A 19,407-nucleotide genomic window follows, 5' to 3' on the forward strand; every position below is an offset into this window, starting at 1 on the left:
TGACACCTCCAGGGAGTCCAAAGACTTATCGAGGGAGAGTGTGCCAACAGCATCGAACGATTGTCCCCCTTCCAACTACTAACCGTGCTCAAACTTACTTACCTGAGCCATTAGTAGCAGAGGACAACAGTGTAGAGAATGCAACTGTGTAAAAATCATGTTAAGACTTGTCGAAACGTGTCTTAGCCATATTAGCATGTGGGGAGTATAAAAGCATGGCTTGTTGCGCTCTCTTCCACAGTGCATAATTATCACTTCAATTCTAAATTTGTGTTACCTACCACCCACTATTTTGTTAAAAATGGCAGTGCAACATGATAACCCAGAATCCATGGCTTGGAGAGTCATTGGTCGATTAGAAGCTGGACAAAAATCCAGCAAGTTGTCGCTCAAGTGTGTCGCATATCTCAAAGCATAATTTTGCGACTTTGGAATCACTTTCTGGAGATGGGAGATGTTTGCCGAAGACAAGGTCAAGTTCACCCATCATCTACCACTCCAACAGATGATCGGTATTTGTCATTACATGTCAGAAGAAATCGAACATTTAACACAACACAACTTCATAGCGAACTTGCCATAGCAACAGGGAGGCTGGTATCGACACAAATAGTACGAAATTGTCTTCATGCCATAGATTTATATGTTCGAAGACCAATGGCTTGCATTCCACTTACTGCAAATCACAAAAGAGCCTGAAGAATTTGGGCACAGGAACACCACAATTGGACAAATGAGGATTGGGCTCGTGTACTTTTTAGTGATGAGTCCAGGTTCAGTCTGCAACCAGATAACCAACATATCTCGTGAAAGTGGAACAAGAAATAATCCATAGTTTGTTAGTGAAAGACCCCCAAATCAAGGTGGGAGTTTGATGGTATGGACTGGAATAAGTATAAGTGGCTATATTGATCTCTGTTTTATCAGAAACAGTTCCTTAACAGCCCAAAGATATCGCGATGAGATTTTGGAACGTATAGTTCGTCCATATGCTGCTGCAATTATCCAAGATTTCATTTTTATGGATGACAATGCTTGTCCACATCGTGGAAATTTGGTACAAGAGTGGTTTGAGGAAGAAGGTATTGAATGAATGGACTAGCCTGCCTGTTCACCAGATTGTAATCCAATCGAACATGCCTGCAATGCTTTAGGTAGGTGTGTTTCTGCTTGATTGGTGCTACCACGATCGCTTCAAGAGCTTGAAATTGCTCTCACAGAAAAGTGGGGAAATATCCCACAAGAGCTGTTTGATCATCTTATCTGGTCCATGAAATCAAGATATACCACTGTTTTGGCTGTTAATGGAAACCATATGCCCTATTAAATATTAACAAAAGCGTTTTTGTCTATTCTTGTTGTTATTCTTGTTAAAATTATTTCATGCTAAAATGTATAATTTGTTAAATTTGTAATAAATATCACTTATTTAAACAATATCTCATCAATTACACCCTATCCGTAAGTAAGAAATATTTATTCATGTATAAAGTATCCAATAGTTATAATTATTTGTAGAAATTTATAATTATCCGACAGAAACTAAAATATCTCCTAATTGTTTTGAGCAGTGTATTTCACTGTTTTTCTACCTAGCATCATCAGAGCACAATTATACCTGTGTCAAGCACATAGCATTGATGTAAGTAATTGTGTAAATCATTTCAAATTGTTACTGAAAACAGAACTAATGTCCTTACATGGTGTCCTCTATGAGACCGTAAACTTAATTTAGAGAAGTCAGGCAATTAATGACATACTTGTTGAGGTTGGAAGAGTGCTTCATAGCTGATGCTGATTCTAAAATAGTCTGTGATGTACTCTTAACATGTGGGATGATGGGAATGGTTTTGCTGTGATCCTGTGTGTTGGGTGTAGGAGAAATGGGGGCATGCAGTATTTTATCTATTTTATATGGGCTGTAGCCATTAGCTAAAAAGGTGCTGCAAAGTTTCCTGAGCTCAGTTTCAAGTGCTGTGTCATTTGAACAAATAGCCTGGCTCGGTGAGTGAGTGTTTTGAGGACATCATACTGTTGGGAAGAGTGGTGATGTGATTGTTTATGTAAATATCTTCTTGTTCATGTGGGTTTTTCTGTAAATGGAGAAGGATAATGATCCATTAGGAATTTGTGTCACTAGTGTATCAAGAAAGGGAATACAATTGCTACTTTCTTTTTCTATGGTGGAGTTTATTTTAGAATGTTGAATGTTAAGATGCACCAAAAATATATCTAATGCATTTGGACCACAAAGCCAAACAGCAAAACATCATCAATATAGCATAAGCAAACTATTGGTTTAAGTGTAGCTGCATTGAGTACTTGGTTTTCAAAATGTTCCACAAGGAAATTAGTCAAATTGGGGGAAGGGATATACAAAACAGCTGTTTGTATATTTTTCCTTCCTGTAAGAAATAACCTATATATATATGTGGTGAATCTGAATAATTCAGTTATGTTGGGGTGGGGGCCTAATGACATCAAGGGTCTCTGTCAAAGGTACAGTAGTAAATAGTAAAATAATATCAAAACCCACCATGATGTCAGAATCTATCAAGGTTAGAGTTTTTTTTATTAATGTTTTAAAATGTAGAGAGTTTTTAATAGATGAGGGAAAGTTTCTTATAAGGGAGAAAAGTGATTTGAATAAAGGTTAGGTTAGGTTAGAAAGAATGTGTTTTTGTAACGCACAACTGATGCTATTTTTACAATTAATCTCTGATCCTAAGTTTGTTTATGTGCACAGTTTCAAACTTATACAAACCAGTTTCTGTTTGAAAAGTATCAGCTTCACAAACTTTCCTACTTTTACTGGCATATATTTTTTGTTTTCATGATTACTCTGCAGATGCATTTTTTCCCTGCCTTTTCCAAACTGACAAACGTTTCTTTCATTGCTTTTTTTTTTTTTGTGTGTGCCCTTCCTTATAGTATTAACTGAATTATTATTATTATTATTATTATTATTATTATTATTATTATTCGGGCCTCCAAGGAGTCAAAAGACTCATCGAGGGAGGTCCTTCCTAAGACATAAAGTCTGTCAAGACTCATCGAGGGGAGGTCCCCCCCCGAGAAACACAAAGTTTATCATACCACTCTTTAAAGTCACTGACCGTTCTCGCTCCCACCACTCCATCAGGCAATGCATTCCACGGCTCAACCACCCTCCACACAAAGAAACCACTCCTTACCCTCTTGCTCACAGTTTCCTTTCGTAACTTCCAGGGATGGCCTCTTGTCATCACTCCTTCCCGCTGATCAACCAAGCGAAAGAACTCCCCAGTGTCAACCCTGTAACCACCTCTCAACAGTTTAAAAGTCTCAATCATATCACCTCTCCTTCTTCTATCCGCCAAACTCTGCAGTCCACATTCTCTCAGCCGATCCTCATAACTATCCTTGTACAGTCCTGAAACCATCTTTGTCATCTGTCTTTGTATCCTTTCCACAGTTAATTTATCCCCTTCAAATCCTGGGGACCAAATCTGAGAACAATAGTCCAAGTGTGGTCTGATCAGAGACTTATACAACGGAATGATAACCCTCTTATCTCTGCAGGTCAGTGTCCTTCTCATAATAGCAGCAATCCTCTGTGTTACCTTCACCACCTTTGCAATATGTCCCCTAAACTTCAGGTTTCTATCAATCATCAACCCCAGATCTCTTGTCTCCCCTACTTCCTCCAGTATAACTCCTCCCATAGAGTATGCAGCATCCCATCGATGTTTCCCAAACCTCAAGACCTTACATTTTGCTGCATTAAACTGACACCCCCATTCATTTGCCCATCTATCTAGCTTATTTAAATCCTCTTGCAGGGCTACCACATCTGCGCTATTACTAATAATCCTTCCCAGTTTCGCATCATCCGCAAACAACTGAATATCCCCCTGCAATCCACTGGCTATGTCATTGATATAAAGGTTAAACAATATAGGTCCTAGTACTGAGCCCTGTGGGACCCCACTTGTAACCCTCTGCCTCCTGGAAACTGCTCCACCATACAAATTTTATCAGCAAACAATTGCACAGATCTGATGTTCAGATCAATAGAGTTATTTTGTTATTCAGTTAATAATGCCAGTAATTCATATTAGATGAGGGAAAGGCATATACTGCAATTTTCTTAGACTTGGCAAAGGCATTTGACAGGGTGCCACATGATAAGCTGATATTTAAGTTGCAGCACATGGGTCTGGATGTCAGATTGGTCAACTGGATTCAGGATTGGCTGTCTGATAGGTATCAGAGAGCCAATCCTGAATCCAGTTGACCAATCTGACATCCAGACCCATGTGCTGCAACTTAAATATCAGCTTATCATGTGGCACCCTGTCAAATGCCTTCGCCAAGTCTAAGAAAATTGCAGTATATGCCTTTCCCTCATCTAATATGAATTACTGGCATTATTAACTGAATAACAAAATAACTCTATTGATCTGAACATCAGATCTGTGCAATTGTTTGCTGATAATGCAAAGATAGATTATGATCAACTTAGGAGAATACTATCTTTGGTTCCATAGTATCAGTTACTGAATGGGAAAAATGTCAGCAATGCATGGGAATCTTTGAAAAAGTGCTTAAATGAGGCAGGATCTGAATGTATACCTAGTGTTCGAAGAATAAATAGGTTGAGAATGAAATGGATGTGCAGCCTTATTAAGCAAGAGATCCACAAATCTCGAGAGAATAAGAGTGAGAGGAGTTATGAAATATACAAAGCTCAGGACAGAAGATGAATATTGTGCAAAAAGCTAAATCAGTAAATTATGCAAAGAAATTGGCTATACAAGCTAAAGACAATCCAAAAGAATTTTATTGCTATGCCGCAAGCAAAAGAAAGAATGAATTTGGAAGAATAACTTTATTGAATGCAGATGGTACTCTAGTGTCAGAATCTAATGAGATTATTCAGTTAATGAGAGCTCACTTTGCTAAGATATATCAACCAGGTGTATGTAACATGGTGTACAGTGTTATTGCTACATTGGACGAAGGATAAGAGGTGCAGGAAAATCAGGTTGAAGAGTTGTTGCATAACTTGGATAAGAATTTGTCAACAGGGGCAGATGGAATATCAGAATGTTTGCTAAAGGAATGCTCACCGAATTGGCTAGGCCTTTCACATGTTTGTATAACTTGAGTCTGAAGGAATGATACCACAGGAATGGAAGGAATGTATGACAGCTCCATTGTACAAGGGTGGTGCAAAAACTGTTGTGTCTTAACTATTGATCTATCAGTATCTCTGGTGTGGTAGTGAAATTTTAGAGAGGTTGGTAAGAACTCATATAAGAAATGAGTGGGCAAACAAGCTATACTCTGCAAGGAGCAGCATGGGTTTACTAAAGAAAGGTCATGCTTTAGCAATTTGCTCATATTTTATAACAATGTTATGGCTGAGTTGTATAAAGGAAATGGATACACTATATACATATAATGTTGTATTTTGTTAAGACATTTAGGGTAGACATTTAGGCAAAATCCAATATAATGTTAGATTTTGTTAAGACATCTAGGATACCACACAAAAGGCTATTGCATAAAGCGGAGCATATAGGATTGGAATATAAATGCTTGACTTAAATCAGTGGATGGTTGACAGACAGATATCAAAAAGTGATATACAGTGGGGGTGAATCTGCCAGATTTAAGGTGACCAGTGGTGTACCTCAGGGTTCAGTCCTTGGGCCATTGTTGCAGTCTATACATTAATGACATCAGAAGGGTCTAACAGGAGATGTGCAATTGTTTGCCAATGATCCAAAGATAGGCAGGACAATCAGGGATACTACTGATATCCAGCTTACAAAATGAGTTGAATAGGCCGGAAATATGGTCAAATGAAAATGTCCATCAGTTTAATGTGAGTGAGTTTAAAGTTATGCAGTTTAGTCTGATGAGATTTCCAGTAGCATATTGTATTAGCGAGGTTATGCCACAAGAAACTGATGAAATTAGGTATCTTGGCATAATGGTGGATAGGAATTTGAAGTTCAAAGGTCACATAACAAAAGTTGCAAATACGACTCAGAGGATAATTGCAATGTTGAAGCAAACCTTGACATGTAATGATAAGGAAGTCATTTTAGCTCCTTATAAGGTCTTGATAAGACCACACCTGGATCACTGTGTGCAGATTATTTGGTCTCCTATGTTCCAAAGGGATAAAGAAGCTGTGGAAAGGGTGCAAACAAGAGTTACAAAGATTATATCCAAATTATGGGATTTAGATTATAAGAACAGATTGCAAGTATGTGGATTACAGACTCTAGTTAATAGGAGAAAGATGGGTGATACGATAAAGATGTTATAGGATATTGTCTGATTAGATTTTTCATTATATGGAAGGTGGAGAGAGAACACGGGGGCATCCATGGAAGTTAAGTTTGTTCGCAGTCAAGAAAGGGATAAGAACTAGGTTTTTCTCCCACAGAGCATTAAAAAATGCAGTCACTACCCATAAAGGTAAACTATTACCTTTATGGGTAGTTTATGGAATAGTTTACCTTTATGGGTAGTGAGTGCATCTAGTGTGAATGAATTTAAGAGAAGGTATGATAGTTGGACACTGAAATAATCAGAGTGGATATTGGTTAAGGCAATTTATAGCCTTCCTTCATTAGTCCTTGACTCTCTGGAGGTCTAAGATAATAATAATATTATTATATTATTATTATTACCCCAAGACCTCATGGAATCAAAGACTCATCTGGGAGGTCATTTTATCACACACACAGCTCATCATACTGTGTCTTAAACACACTCAAACTCCTTGCAAACACCACACTCTCAGGCAAGGCATTCCAATCATTCACAACTCTGTACGAAAAAAACCAGCCTCTCACTCCCCTACTCACACCCTCTTTATACAGTTTCCAGGGATGACCTCTGGTTCTCCCCTAATCTCCCAATATTTTCTGTAGAACTTCTCCAGCATTGATCCTATAACAACCCCTTTACCAACTTGTAGGTAATGGGGTTGTTATGATATCTCCCCTCTTCCTCCTATCCACCACTCTGCAAATTACATCTTCTCAATCTTTCCTCATACTTGACATTCCAAAGGTCAGAAACTACCTTAGTCAGTCTCCTTTGGGTCCTTTCCAACATTTCTTCATCCTTCTGAAAACCACGTGACCAAATCTGGGCACAATAGTCCATGTGTGGCCTAATCAAAGCCTTATACAATGGAACAAGAATCTCCCTACTTCTACACATCAGTGTCCTCTGCATCATTCCCAGAAGCTTTTCTGTTGTCTTCACAATTTTGGCTATGTGTCCCCTAAATTTCAGATCCTTATCCACTATCCAACAATCCAACAGCCCTTTCCAACATCTCTTCATCCTTCTGAAAACCAGGTGACCAAATCTGGGCACAATAATCCATGTGTGGCCTAATCAAAGCCTTATACAATGGAATAAGAATCGTGTAGATTCTTATAAGAATCGTGTAAGATTCTTATAAGAATTCTTATAAGATTCTTATAAGAATATCTATAAGAATCTACTTCTACACGTCAGTGTCCTCTGCATCATTCCCAGAAGCCTTTGTGTTGTCTTCACAATTTTGGCTATGTGTCCCCTAAATTTCAGATCCTTATCCACTATCACCCCCCAGAACTCTTATTTCCTCCACCTCCAACAATATATCCTCACCAAGTATAAATTCTGTATCCCATCTTTGTTTTCCAAATTTTAAAACCTTACATTTTGCAACATTGAACTTGAAACCCCATTTCCGTGCCCAATCACACAATTTATTCGAGTCTTCCTGTAAGGCTACAACATCTTCACTACTCTTCATGGTTCGTCCCAACTTTGCATCATCTGCAAACAACTGAATATCTCCATTCAAATCTTCACCAATATCATTAATATACAAGTTAAGCAGTAATGACCCTAAAACTGACCCCTGAGGCACTCCACTAGTGACTTTCCTTTTCCTGGATATCGCATCCCCATACACAACTTGTTGATACCTATCTGATAGCCAGTCTCCAATCCAATGCAGTAGTCTAATATCCAACCCCATCTGCTCTAGTTTGATATCATCTTTGTAGAAACTAAAGAGGGAAACTCAAACTTGCATGGAAATAAATTAAATCAATCTAAAATTTTTGCTTCAGTATCAAAGTCATCCTCAGTATGTTAACAATGTTACACAAAATAAAATGGAATACAAGAATTAATCTTTTAAAGTGCCACTACTATGTAATACAGCAAACAATCAGTAGATTCCTAATTTAAAATAATTAGTATAATAAGATCATAATCAGGAATTTACAGAAGATTGATACAGTAATATTTCTCATAAAGGAGATAATTGAAGGCCATCAGATCTGTTTAAATTTGGGCAGTGTAGAAAGGCCTCACAGCTCTCTTTGTATAATTATTCTACAAGGAATTTACTTTTATGTTAGAGTTTATAGTTTTCTTCCAGAGAATCCTATGTTTAATTGAAATTATATGTTGTGCTAGGTCAGACTGCTCCAGTTCTTGATACCGGATGTACAATTTATGTTCCTCATGACAGGAAGCTGCAGATCTATCAGTAAGAGACACATCACAAGGGCAAGGGATCTGGTAGACATCTGGAAAGCTGAGTGGAGGAAGCTTGTCTTTAGATGAGAAAAAGAAAGTTGAAATCTTCTTGACAGGATGAAAGGAAACTATAATGTTAAGAGATCTTAGAACTTTAGCTGTAAGTTCAGAAATTCCTTTAATATATGGAAGTGTCATCCAAGAGAGATTTTCAGGAGATCTAGAGACTGGTTGCCTAAAGCAGTTAAAAGCTTTTTTTATAAAACATTCATTAAAACCAGTTTTCAAAAAGGCAGATTTGATATAATTAAATTCTTGCTATAGAAGGTCTTCAGTGGAACATATATTATGAGAATGATATAATGAGGTCTTAACCACCTTACCGGCCATTATGGATCAAATACGCATGCTCATACGCTTCGTATCCATCGTATATTTCAATGTAATATCAATGGTATTATAATTTTAATATGCACTTCACATCCATGATAACCTTGATGTCTATAGACGTCTTGGCTGGTAGCGTGGTTAATGGTTCCAACTTTTTGACTGGGATGATGATGAGAAATAGCAAAGATCTAATGATTAGTATGTGTTTCTTTTTGAAAAACTGAAAATTGTAAAGTACCATCTGGCTGATGAAAAATCAATATATCTAAAAAGGCTAGTGTATGGTTTTTCTCCTCTTCTAAGGTAAATTGAATTCTAGGATGAATCATATTTATCTTAGAGGTATATAGTTTTAAATCAGATGGAGAACCATTCCATACTGCAAAAATATCTTCAAAATGCCCCATGTAGTAATTGGCAAGGATAGGAGAGAGAGAACTGTTGCCCATGGCTTTATCTGTTGATATAATTTGTCTTGGACACTGAAATAATCAGAGTGTAAAGCCCAGTGAAAAATCTTGTTTAAGTAAATTAATACTATCCATGATAGGAATGTTTGTGAAAAGAGATACTATATCAATATCTGAAGGTCCTGTTTTAAAACTGTTATTGATATCATCAGCATATGTCAGAATTTGTACTGATTTGTAGAATTTCCCTTGTGTTAATATTAGCATCTGATGACCTTTTCAAACTGTATTAAACGGTAAGCGAGATAGAGCATTAATTTGTTGAAAACACTGTTTTTTTATCTGTATTTGGACCAAATATTTCTCATTGCAGCTTTGATGAGAGCAGTAAACTTTTGTGAGATGTATAATTCCTTAATTGCAATAAATAAATTAGATCTGTGTATGCTATCATATTCTGCCTTAAAATCCATGAAAGGTAATGTATTTCAATCATTCATTGCATTTTTCTGGCATTTGATGTATATTGAAAATCTGGTTACTCATGAATTTTGGAAGATGGGATTTACATTGATAGTTGCTTTGCATAGAGGATGCCAAAGGGGGGAAAGTCTTGAATAAAATGTTGGGAAAAACTTTCATGCATATTCAACTGATTTCCTTTAATTAGAACAGATCATTACATCACCTTTCTTATGGATAGAGCATATGATGCTCAGATTCCATTCTTTTAGTATTGTTTCATTAATCCAGAGTTTGGCAATAAGTTGGCACAGCTATTTGAAGTATTCTGTACCTGCATATTTTATTAGTTCTGTTTGTATCAGATCCATTCCTGAATCTTATTATATTTGAGTTTTTCTAATGGCTACTAATTTCTAAGTTTCTAATAGATTTTTTGGTTTTCTATTTATCCATGCCATCTAATTGATTAGATACATTAGTTGGGTATTGCGTTTCAGTAGTTCAGTGAATCTGCCCATGTTTTTTTTTTTTTTTTTTTCAGTATATTTCTTTGTGCTCAAAATTATGCCCTACATAACATTCAGTCCTGGGCTGAAAATTTTTTCAACTTATGTTCATGTTTCGTTAGAGGGTTCTACATTCATTTGTACTTTGAAGATGTTCCAATTCCTAAAGTTCATACTCATTCTATTTCTTTTTTTTTTTTTTCTTTCCTTCTAGCCATATGACATTCCTCTGCATCTTTACAAGTGTGGTTTCTTTGCTGCATTCTTCTATGCCACATTTTTTGTTGCTATCACATGTCACGTTCTGTATCAAACCAATGACTGTACTCAACTGGGCCTACTTTTCTTAAGATATTTTCTGCTGTTATCATTATGATGTCCTTGAGGATTTCTCAAATGTCACTGACATTCTTCACTGTCAGTTAGACTCTACAGATTTTAACCCCTGATTCCTTCACTCTTTCACTGTTAAACTTTCTGGAATGGGATCCATACATCCTTCTTACATCTGAAATTCAGCTTTTAATCTTTGATATAACTAGATAATAGTAAGAATCAGCATTTTTATTATTATTATTATTATTATTATTATTATTATTATTATTATTACGAGCAACTCCAAGGAGTCCTTATACTCATTGAAGGAGGCCCTAAACATCATGTCCATCACAACTATTCACCATTCACTGTCATAGCACCCACAACAGACTCTGGCAGCTTATTCCACTCATTCAACACTCTAAAAGTAAAAACCCAGCTCTAACACCCTTACTAACCACACTCTTGCCCAGCTTCCATGGATATACCCTAGTCCTCTCACCACCAGTCCTGTTCTCAAAAATATCCTCTGAATTAATCCTATAGAAACCCTTCAGCAATTTGAATGTCTCAATCATATCTCCACTTATCTGCCTATCAACCAATTTCTGCAACCCACAAATCTTCAACCTGTTTTCATACGGTTCATTCCATAGACCTGGTATCATCTTGGTCACTCACCTATGGATCCTCTCAACCTCCTCTCCATCAAGAAGAAACCAAAGTGACCAGATCTGGGCACAGTAGTCGAGATGGGGTCTTATCAGGACTCGATACAGAGGAACAATAACTTGCTTATCTCTGCTCGTCAAAGTATTCTTCAGCATCCAAGTGATTTAATGAGCTGATTTAGCCACTTTTCCAATGTGCCCTCTAAACTTCAACTCCCTATCCACCAACACTCCCAAGTCCCTGGCCTCATCAATCTTCTGGAGTACAGTTCCACCAATGTGATATACTGCTGCTAATCTTTTGACCCCAAAATGCATAGCCTTACATTTTGCCACATTAAATTGATATCCATTCTCCTTAGCCCAGACCTACAATCTATCCATATCATCCTGCAAAATTTTGACATCTTCTGCATTCACTATTGCCCTACTCAGCTTTGCATCATCAGCGAACAAATGAACCGTTCCGCTCAGTTCCTTCCTTATATCGTTAATGAACAAATTAAACAGCAGTGGTCCAAAAACAGAACCCTATGGCATACCACTAGTCACAGGCCATCTTTTGGACTCTGCTCCTGAGTAAACTACTCTCTGGTATCTCTCCATCAACCACCCTCCTATCCATCTCACCAACCCTATATCCATTCCCATATGTTGCAGTTTATTATTATTATTATTATTAAAACAAGACCTCATGGAGTCAAAGACTCATCTAGGAGGTCATTTTATCTCACACACATCTCATCATACCGGGTCTTAAACACATTCAAACTCCTTGCAGACACCACACTCTCAGGCAAGGCATTCCAATCATTCACAACTCTGCACGAAAAACACCTGCCTCTCACTCCCCTACTCACACCCTCTTTATACAGTTTCCAGGTATGACCTCTGGTTCTCCCCTGATCTCCCACTATTCTCTGTAGAACTTCTCCACCATTGATCCTATAACAACCCCTTACCAACTTGTAGGTCTCTATCATATCTCCCCTCTTCCTTCTCTCCACTAGACTCTGCAAATTACATCTTTTCAATCTTTCCTCATACTCGACATTCCAGAGGTCAGAAACTACCTTAGTCAGTCGCCTTTGCACCCTTTCCAACATCTCTTCATCCTTCTGAAAACCAGGTGACCAAATCTGGGCACAATAGTCCATGTGTGGCCTAATCAAAGCCTTATACAATGGAACAAGAATCTTCCTACTTCTACACGTCAGTGTCTTCCTCATCATTCCCAGAAGTCTTTGTGTTGTCTTCACAATTTTGGCGATGTGTCCCCTAAATTTTAGATTCTTATCCACTATCACTCCCAGATCTCTTATATCCTCTACTTCCAACAATATATTCTCACCAAGCATAAATTCTGCATCCCATCTTTGTTTTCCAAATTTTAAAACCTTACATTTTGCAACATTGAACTTGCATCCCCATTTGCTTGCCCAATCACTCAATTTATTCAAGTCTTCTTGCAAGGCCACAACATCTTCACTACTCTTTATGGTTCGTCCCAACTTTGCTTCATCTGCAAACAACTGAATATCTCCATCCAAATCTTCGCCAATATCATTAATATACAAGTTAAATAGTAATGGCCCTAAAACAGATCCCTGAGGCACTCCACTAGTGACTTTCCTTTTCCTGGATATTGCACCCCCATACACAACTTGTTGATACCTATCAGATAGCCAGTCTCCAATCCAATGCACTAATCTAATATCCAACCCCATCTGCTCTAGTTTGACTGTCAACTTATAATGAGGTACTCTATCAAAAGCTTTTGCAAAATCCAAGTATATTACTGTGTATCCTTCTCCTCTGTCCAAGGAAGCAGTCACTTTATTGTAATAAGTAAGTAGATTACTAAAACACGACCTCCCTTTAGCAAATCCATGCTGTCCATCAAAGATTATACCATTGTTGTCAATCCAACTCTGGATCCTAGTTCTCACAAGCTTCTCCAACAACTTAACCACAACACCTGACACACAGATAGGCCTGTAGTTTGATGCTTGAGTTCGATCCCTCCTTTATGAAGTGGCACAATCTTGCCCTCCTTCCACTCTTTAGGGACTTGACCAAGTGCAAGACTCGTATTAAAAAAATATGTCAAGGCAGGTGTCAACTCTCTGGCACATTCCTTCAGAATATGCGGTGATATATTATCAAGTCCCACAGCCTTATTTACATCTAGTTTACTCAACTCCCCAAACACCTCTTGCTCACTTACAGTCAGTCTCTCCTCCCCATCATCAACTGCTCTTAATCTCTCCATGAAGTCACATTCACAAGATTGAAAGATCTTTATGAACTGCTCATTAAGTATCTCCACCACACATTCTGCAACAGCTGTCTTTATACCATTTCCTCCAATCAATGTCATCCTTCCATAATCATTCTTTCTTTTGCTGGCTACATATCGAAAGAACTCCCTAGGATTCTTTTTAGCTTCATTAGTTAACTGCTGTTCATACCTCTCTTTAGCTACTCTCACCAACCAAGTCACTCTCCTTGCCTGGTCTTTGTAGAACTCATGAAATTGGTTACTTCCACTTCTCTTATGCCCTCCACAATGCCCTTTTTCTCTGTATTGCATGCTTAATCTCTTTATTCATCCATCTCACACCTAACTTATTTAACCTTTTCACCCGTGGTATACATTTAGACATTGCATCCACTAAATATTTTTTGAAAATCCCCCAAGCTGCATTGATCTCTTTTCCAGCTAACTCCTCATTCCATGCTACACCTGCAAGCTGTCTCCTGAGCTCTTCATAATCACCCCCGTTGTAGTTCCACATATACCCTTTTTTCACAGGGGTCCTTGCACTGCTGGCAACCACCCAAGTAATCATCTCATGGTCACTTTCACCAATTGGTGGATGATTTGATACCTCATTGATAATTACATCCTCCGATGAGATGACCAAATCCAAGACCCTTAATCCTCTTGTGCCCTCTGTTACATACTGTCTGAGGTAGTTATCCCTCAAAAACTCAAGAAACTCATTTTCTTTACTTCCAGTTGCTATCTCTTCATTCCAGTCTATATTGCCATAATTAAAATCACCCATAATGATCACCCTTTTCTTATTTGCTTGGCTTATTTGACTATACATTTCACTATCACCACCATCCACATTACCAGGTCTATAACAACATCCCACCAAGTATTTGATTCTATTCACCTCTATCTCACACCATACTGCCTCAAAACCACTGGCCCCATTTCCCTCTTGCATCTCTACCTTGTATGGACATAACTCTTTCTCTATCATCAATAGCACTCCCCCTCCCTTTTTACCCCTTCTATCCTCACGAAACACATCATACGTTTCCATCTCTATTCCTGTCAGGATGTCATCCTCATCTAACCATGTCTCACTTATTCCGACAATCTCTGGGTGCACAGACGCAATTAGTGCAACCATTTCATCCGCCTTGTTTCTTATACTTCTAGCATTGGTATACAAACACAACAATTCATTTCTGGATCTACAGCTAGTTCCACTGATACCACTCACTCGATGTGATCTCTCCATGCTGGACTGGGGACATTTCCCTTTCTGCTTCTTCATTTTAGAACCCTTTGCAATTCCATCTGTTTCCTTTTGATCCCTGATCATCCCATTACTTTCCTGCCTACACATTCTCTCACCTCCTCTTGGAGCACCCACCTTTCTCACGCTGTGTATCCCTGTCCACCCTGAGCCTCCCCGTTTTCCTGCTCCTCTTGCACACCCATTCTCTCATTTTCTATACTCATACCACTCACTTCCACATTCATTTCGACTCCTTCAATCTCTCCTGTCTTACTCTCCTGCTCTTCCACATCACTCCCCTCTCGATCTGATTCATTCTCTCTATTCACTTCTCTACCTTCCAGCAGCAGTCTCTCCAAGCGACTCACACCATAACCACTCAAATGCAGTCCATCGCTCCCATACAGCTCACTACGTCCCTCAAACTCATTCCACACATTAACAAACTGTACTCCCATCTCCTCACACATTTCAGCCAGAATATCATTCATAATCCTTGCTCTCCGCCTCATTTCACCACAATCATACCTAGGCAACACACTGACCACCCTTCCGGTCACACTATTCTCCTTTATCTTTCCAAGCAGTCTCCTGACATTCATTTTGACATGCTCTTTGTTCTCTCTCATATCATTCGTACCAATTAATACAATTAACTCTTTTGCTCGTTCCCGCCTCATATTCAATGCCTCAATCACTCTACTCATTTTACCGCCTGGAAAACATACTTTGTGCATTTTATCCTCTAGCACACCTTTAATAATGGAGTCGCCATACAATGCCACTCGCTCATCTTTTGTTATCTCTTTCATGCCATCATGATTTATTTTAATAGTTTTGACCTGAATTCTCTTAATTTCATTCCGCATCCATTTCATTTCTTGCTTCATCCAATCCAATTCACCTTCTGAACCTCGCGACACATTCACTCTATCATTAAATCTATCTAACTTTCTAACTCTCGACCCCCTCTTCTCACTTTCCCTCTCATTCATCCTTCTTTGTTTCCGTACTTTCGGACTAACATGCGTCCAACTTTCGCTATAATTCTTCTCACTTTTACTGTCATTCATCTTTCTTTGGTTCAGTACTTTCGTTCCAACATGTGTCCAACTTTCGCCATCAGTCATTCTTTTTTTACTATCATTCATTCTTTCGATTTTTTTTACTTGCGATTTCTGCACCACGCCATTTCTACTTTCATTCGTTCTCTCAATTTCGTTTCTTTCCGCCTCCCTTTCGTCCCTTTTAACATCCGTTACGGTTGTCAAATCGCTCTTTTTCTTTTTTCCTGATTTTTTAACATTTTTTCGCCTGTCTTTCTCGCCATCCTCTTTCAAACGTGCACTCACGACACAATCGGTACTAGCACTTTCTGTCATCAACTTCATATTCGCATTCATCAATTCCTCGTTCAGGTCATATTTCGCACACACCCTTCTTCCATCCGCACTAAACATCCACTATGCATTAGAATTTCATGTGGTATCCTGTCAAAGGCCTTAGCCAGGTCCACAGTATCACTGTAAACCTTTTACCCTTATCCAGTTCAGCCGTCACTGTGTTATAAAACCTGAGCAAGTTACTGAGGCATGATCTACCCTTCATAAAACCATGCTTACCCCCATACAGTATCTCATTTTCATCAATCCATTCCTGTATTTTTCCCTTGACTACTTTCTCCAAGACCTTGACAATGACTCCTGATATGCTGATCGGTTGGTAATTTGCAACAGTAGTCTTGGATCCTCCTTTATGCAGTGGAACTATTTTCCCCTCTTTCCACCCCTTCGGGACTAAATCAGACCCGAGACTCAGATTAAATAATATGATCAAGGGCACTGACAATTCTTTAGCTGCTTCACGTAAGACCCGTGCTGTATACCATCCAATCCCACAGATGTATTCACGTTAAGGTTCTGTAATAGACTATTCACCTCCACTTCATTTACCACAGTTCCCATATAAACTAATGGTTCCTTCGTTCCTTCAATATCACCACCTGGATGATATACTCTTGCAAAGTGCTCACTCAGTAATTCCACTATATCGACTGATTCAGTGACCTCCCTACCATCGGCATTCTTTAAAATCATTCTGCCGTGTACTTTTTCTTTTACTTGCAGCATATTGAAAGAATTGTTTGGGATTCTCTTTAGCTTGCATGGTTAATTTCCTTTCATAATCCTATTCTGCTTTTCTTACCACACTCGTTACCCTTCTGACCTGCGCTTTATACTGGTCATGTGCCTGCAGGTCACCTTTCTCTGTAAATTCCTTCCACAGTTTTTTCTTTTTTTGCAACTCAAGTTTAATGGTGTTATTCATTCATTTAACCCCTACATGATTTACCATTTGGACTCTAGGTATACAGTCAGCCATAACCTCCTGAAAATGCTGCTTGACCTCTTCCCATGCCCTATCAACATCCAGTCCTTGCAGTTTTACATGCCATGGCACTGACCCAAGCAATCTCCTAAGCTTGTCATACTTGCCAGCACGGTAATTCCACATGTACCCTGTCTTAATCGAAAATTTCACATTTAGCTACCTCCCAGGTCAAGACCCTACGATCACTCTCACCAATAGGTGGCAACATGGTCATATTCATTACAGTCAAATTCCCAGATGCTATTACTAGGTCAAGCACTCTCAAACCCCTAGTATTTTCCATTACATTCCTTCTCAGATAGTTATCCCTTAGTAACTGAATAAAATCCAGTTCCTTCCTCACATGGGTCCTCTCCTCTTTCCAATCAGTGTTACCATAGTTGAAATCCCCCTATAATAATTAATCTTCCTTCCACTCATTGCATCAATTTGTCTATGCATACTATCTCCACCATCTATTCCATCACTTGGTCTATAGCAGCACCCAAATAGCCTCAAATGAGCTATTTTCACTATCCTGCAATACAACTTCTATTTTCCTTGGCTGCAGTTCATCAGCTATCATCAATAACAGTCCTCCCCCCCCCCTCATTTTATTCTCTCTGTCCCTCCTGAACACACTATACCCTGCACATTCTATCCCACTAACTATATCATTTTCTGTCAGCCATGTTTCACTAATGCCAATAACCTGTGGCCAGGAAGATTTGCTTCTCTATACGATCTAATAACTATCACAGCAGACAAGTGTCTAACATCTGTTATGAAGTTATCAGTTTAATTAAAGGCGTTTCTGTCAGGAGATTTCAAAGTCATTTTATGAATTTCTTTATGGTTAAACATTCTGTTGCCAGTCACCATATTTCATGAAGAAATATGGTTGATCAGTTGGTTCCATTGTTATTGAACTTATGCAAGCTACATGTTCCAGTCATTGGCCATTATGTATAAATCAATAAAATAAGTGTTTTTCAACATCATTTTTTTCTTCGTTCAGAGTATGTGTGCAGGTAGTTGAGTTGTTCTCTGATTCATAATCTACACAATCTAGATAATTTAAAGTCCATGATAAGATGTGTTATCCTCTTGTTTGCAAAACATATATGATTATTCTTATGGCTATAAAATATAATGGTTTCTTCTCTATAGTCCTGTTTCCTCCTGCCCATCTTGTTTCTTCTATAGTAGTAGTAATATGTAATTTGCACCTATAATTGCTCCAGACATTCTTAAGGTTCCAGGTTTGAAAAGAGAGAGAGAGAATGTTCCATGATCCAATTCCCAAATCCTTTAAACATTTTTAATTTTATTATAAATTAGTCTATCCAACCATTTTCCTCAAAGATTTCTCAACAAGATATTTTCTAGGCAGTCATCAACCTCATTCCGATCCCTCAGGAATCCTGGAGGATGGATATTTTCTGTTAGGATTGTCTTCTCTAGCTGACTGGTCCAAGTTTGAAAGTACCAGGAACTTGGGTTTTTTGTCTGCATAACTTAGAAACGTTGCTCAGGAGCCACAGCTAGGAAATGGCATCATAGTCGGAATAAATGGCATTACTGGAGTTTTTGTAGTACACATCTGTCTGACATATGCATTATAGTTGGAATAAATGGCACTATCTGAATTTTTACAGTACACACCTATCAGAAAGACGTGTACTTTGAGACCACTTATTACTGTAACCTCTGATTCCCGATTATTCATATTAATGGATAATTGCATTAATGATAATAATTATTAGTAATAACAATTATTAAAAATTGCATGTTAGTGCTGAATTTTGTGTTTTATTATAAGAAATTTTTGCATATTTATATATGATTTATGATATGATTTAATGTATAATTTGTACATTATGAAATATTTGATTATTATTAAAATAATTTAATTTTTATACAATATTAATAAAACTAATTTTATGTTCAGGGTGGTCTTCCATACTGGTTATTAAGAAAAAATCCTAATGTTCAGCTGAGAAGAAGTGATCCAGGTAAGCTGATTGAAGTGTTGATTTCTTGTGTTTGTTCTTCCTTTCCAACTGCACTTACAGTGTCACTGTAGCAGAACTGGAAATGATGTGACATGTTCCTTTTGGTTGGAAAACACCTGTTTTATTTTTGGCATGGAGAAAGGATTTTTTTTTTTTTTTACATTAGAAATGAG

The 19,407-nt window shown here is 38.0% G+C and overlaps 1 protein-coding gene across 3 annotated transcripts in view; it reads left to right on the forward strand.

The window, feature by feature from the left end:
• The window catches only part of LOC150100738 (beta-galactosidase-like), a 381,618-nt gene that overhangs the window by 140,901 nt on the left and 221,310 nt on the right, over positions 1-19,407 (forward strand). For all 3 annotated transcript variants that reach the window (XM_090401983.1, XM_090401982.1, XM_090401984.1), the window contains one exon: positions 19,171-19,234. In XM_090401983.1, coding sequence (XP_090258109.1) covers positions 19,171-19,234 — 64 coding nt within the window. The remainder of the gene's footprint in view (positions 1-19,170; positions 19,235-19,407) is intronic.

This window comes from Typopeltis vanoorti, chromosome 12, assembly GCF_054136105.1.
Source record: "Typopeltis vanoorti isolate ZY-2024b chromosome 12, IOZ_Tvanoo_1.0, whole genome shotgun sequence".
Classification (NCBI taxonomy): Eukaryota; Metazoa; Arthropoda; class Arachnida; order Uropygi; family Thelyphonidae; genus Typopeltis; species Typopeltis vanoorti.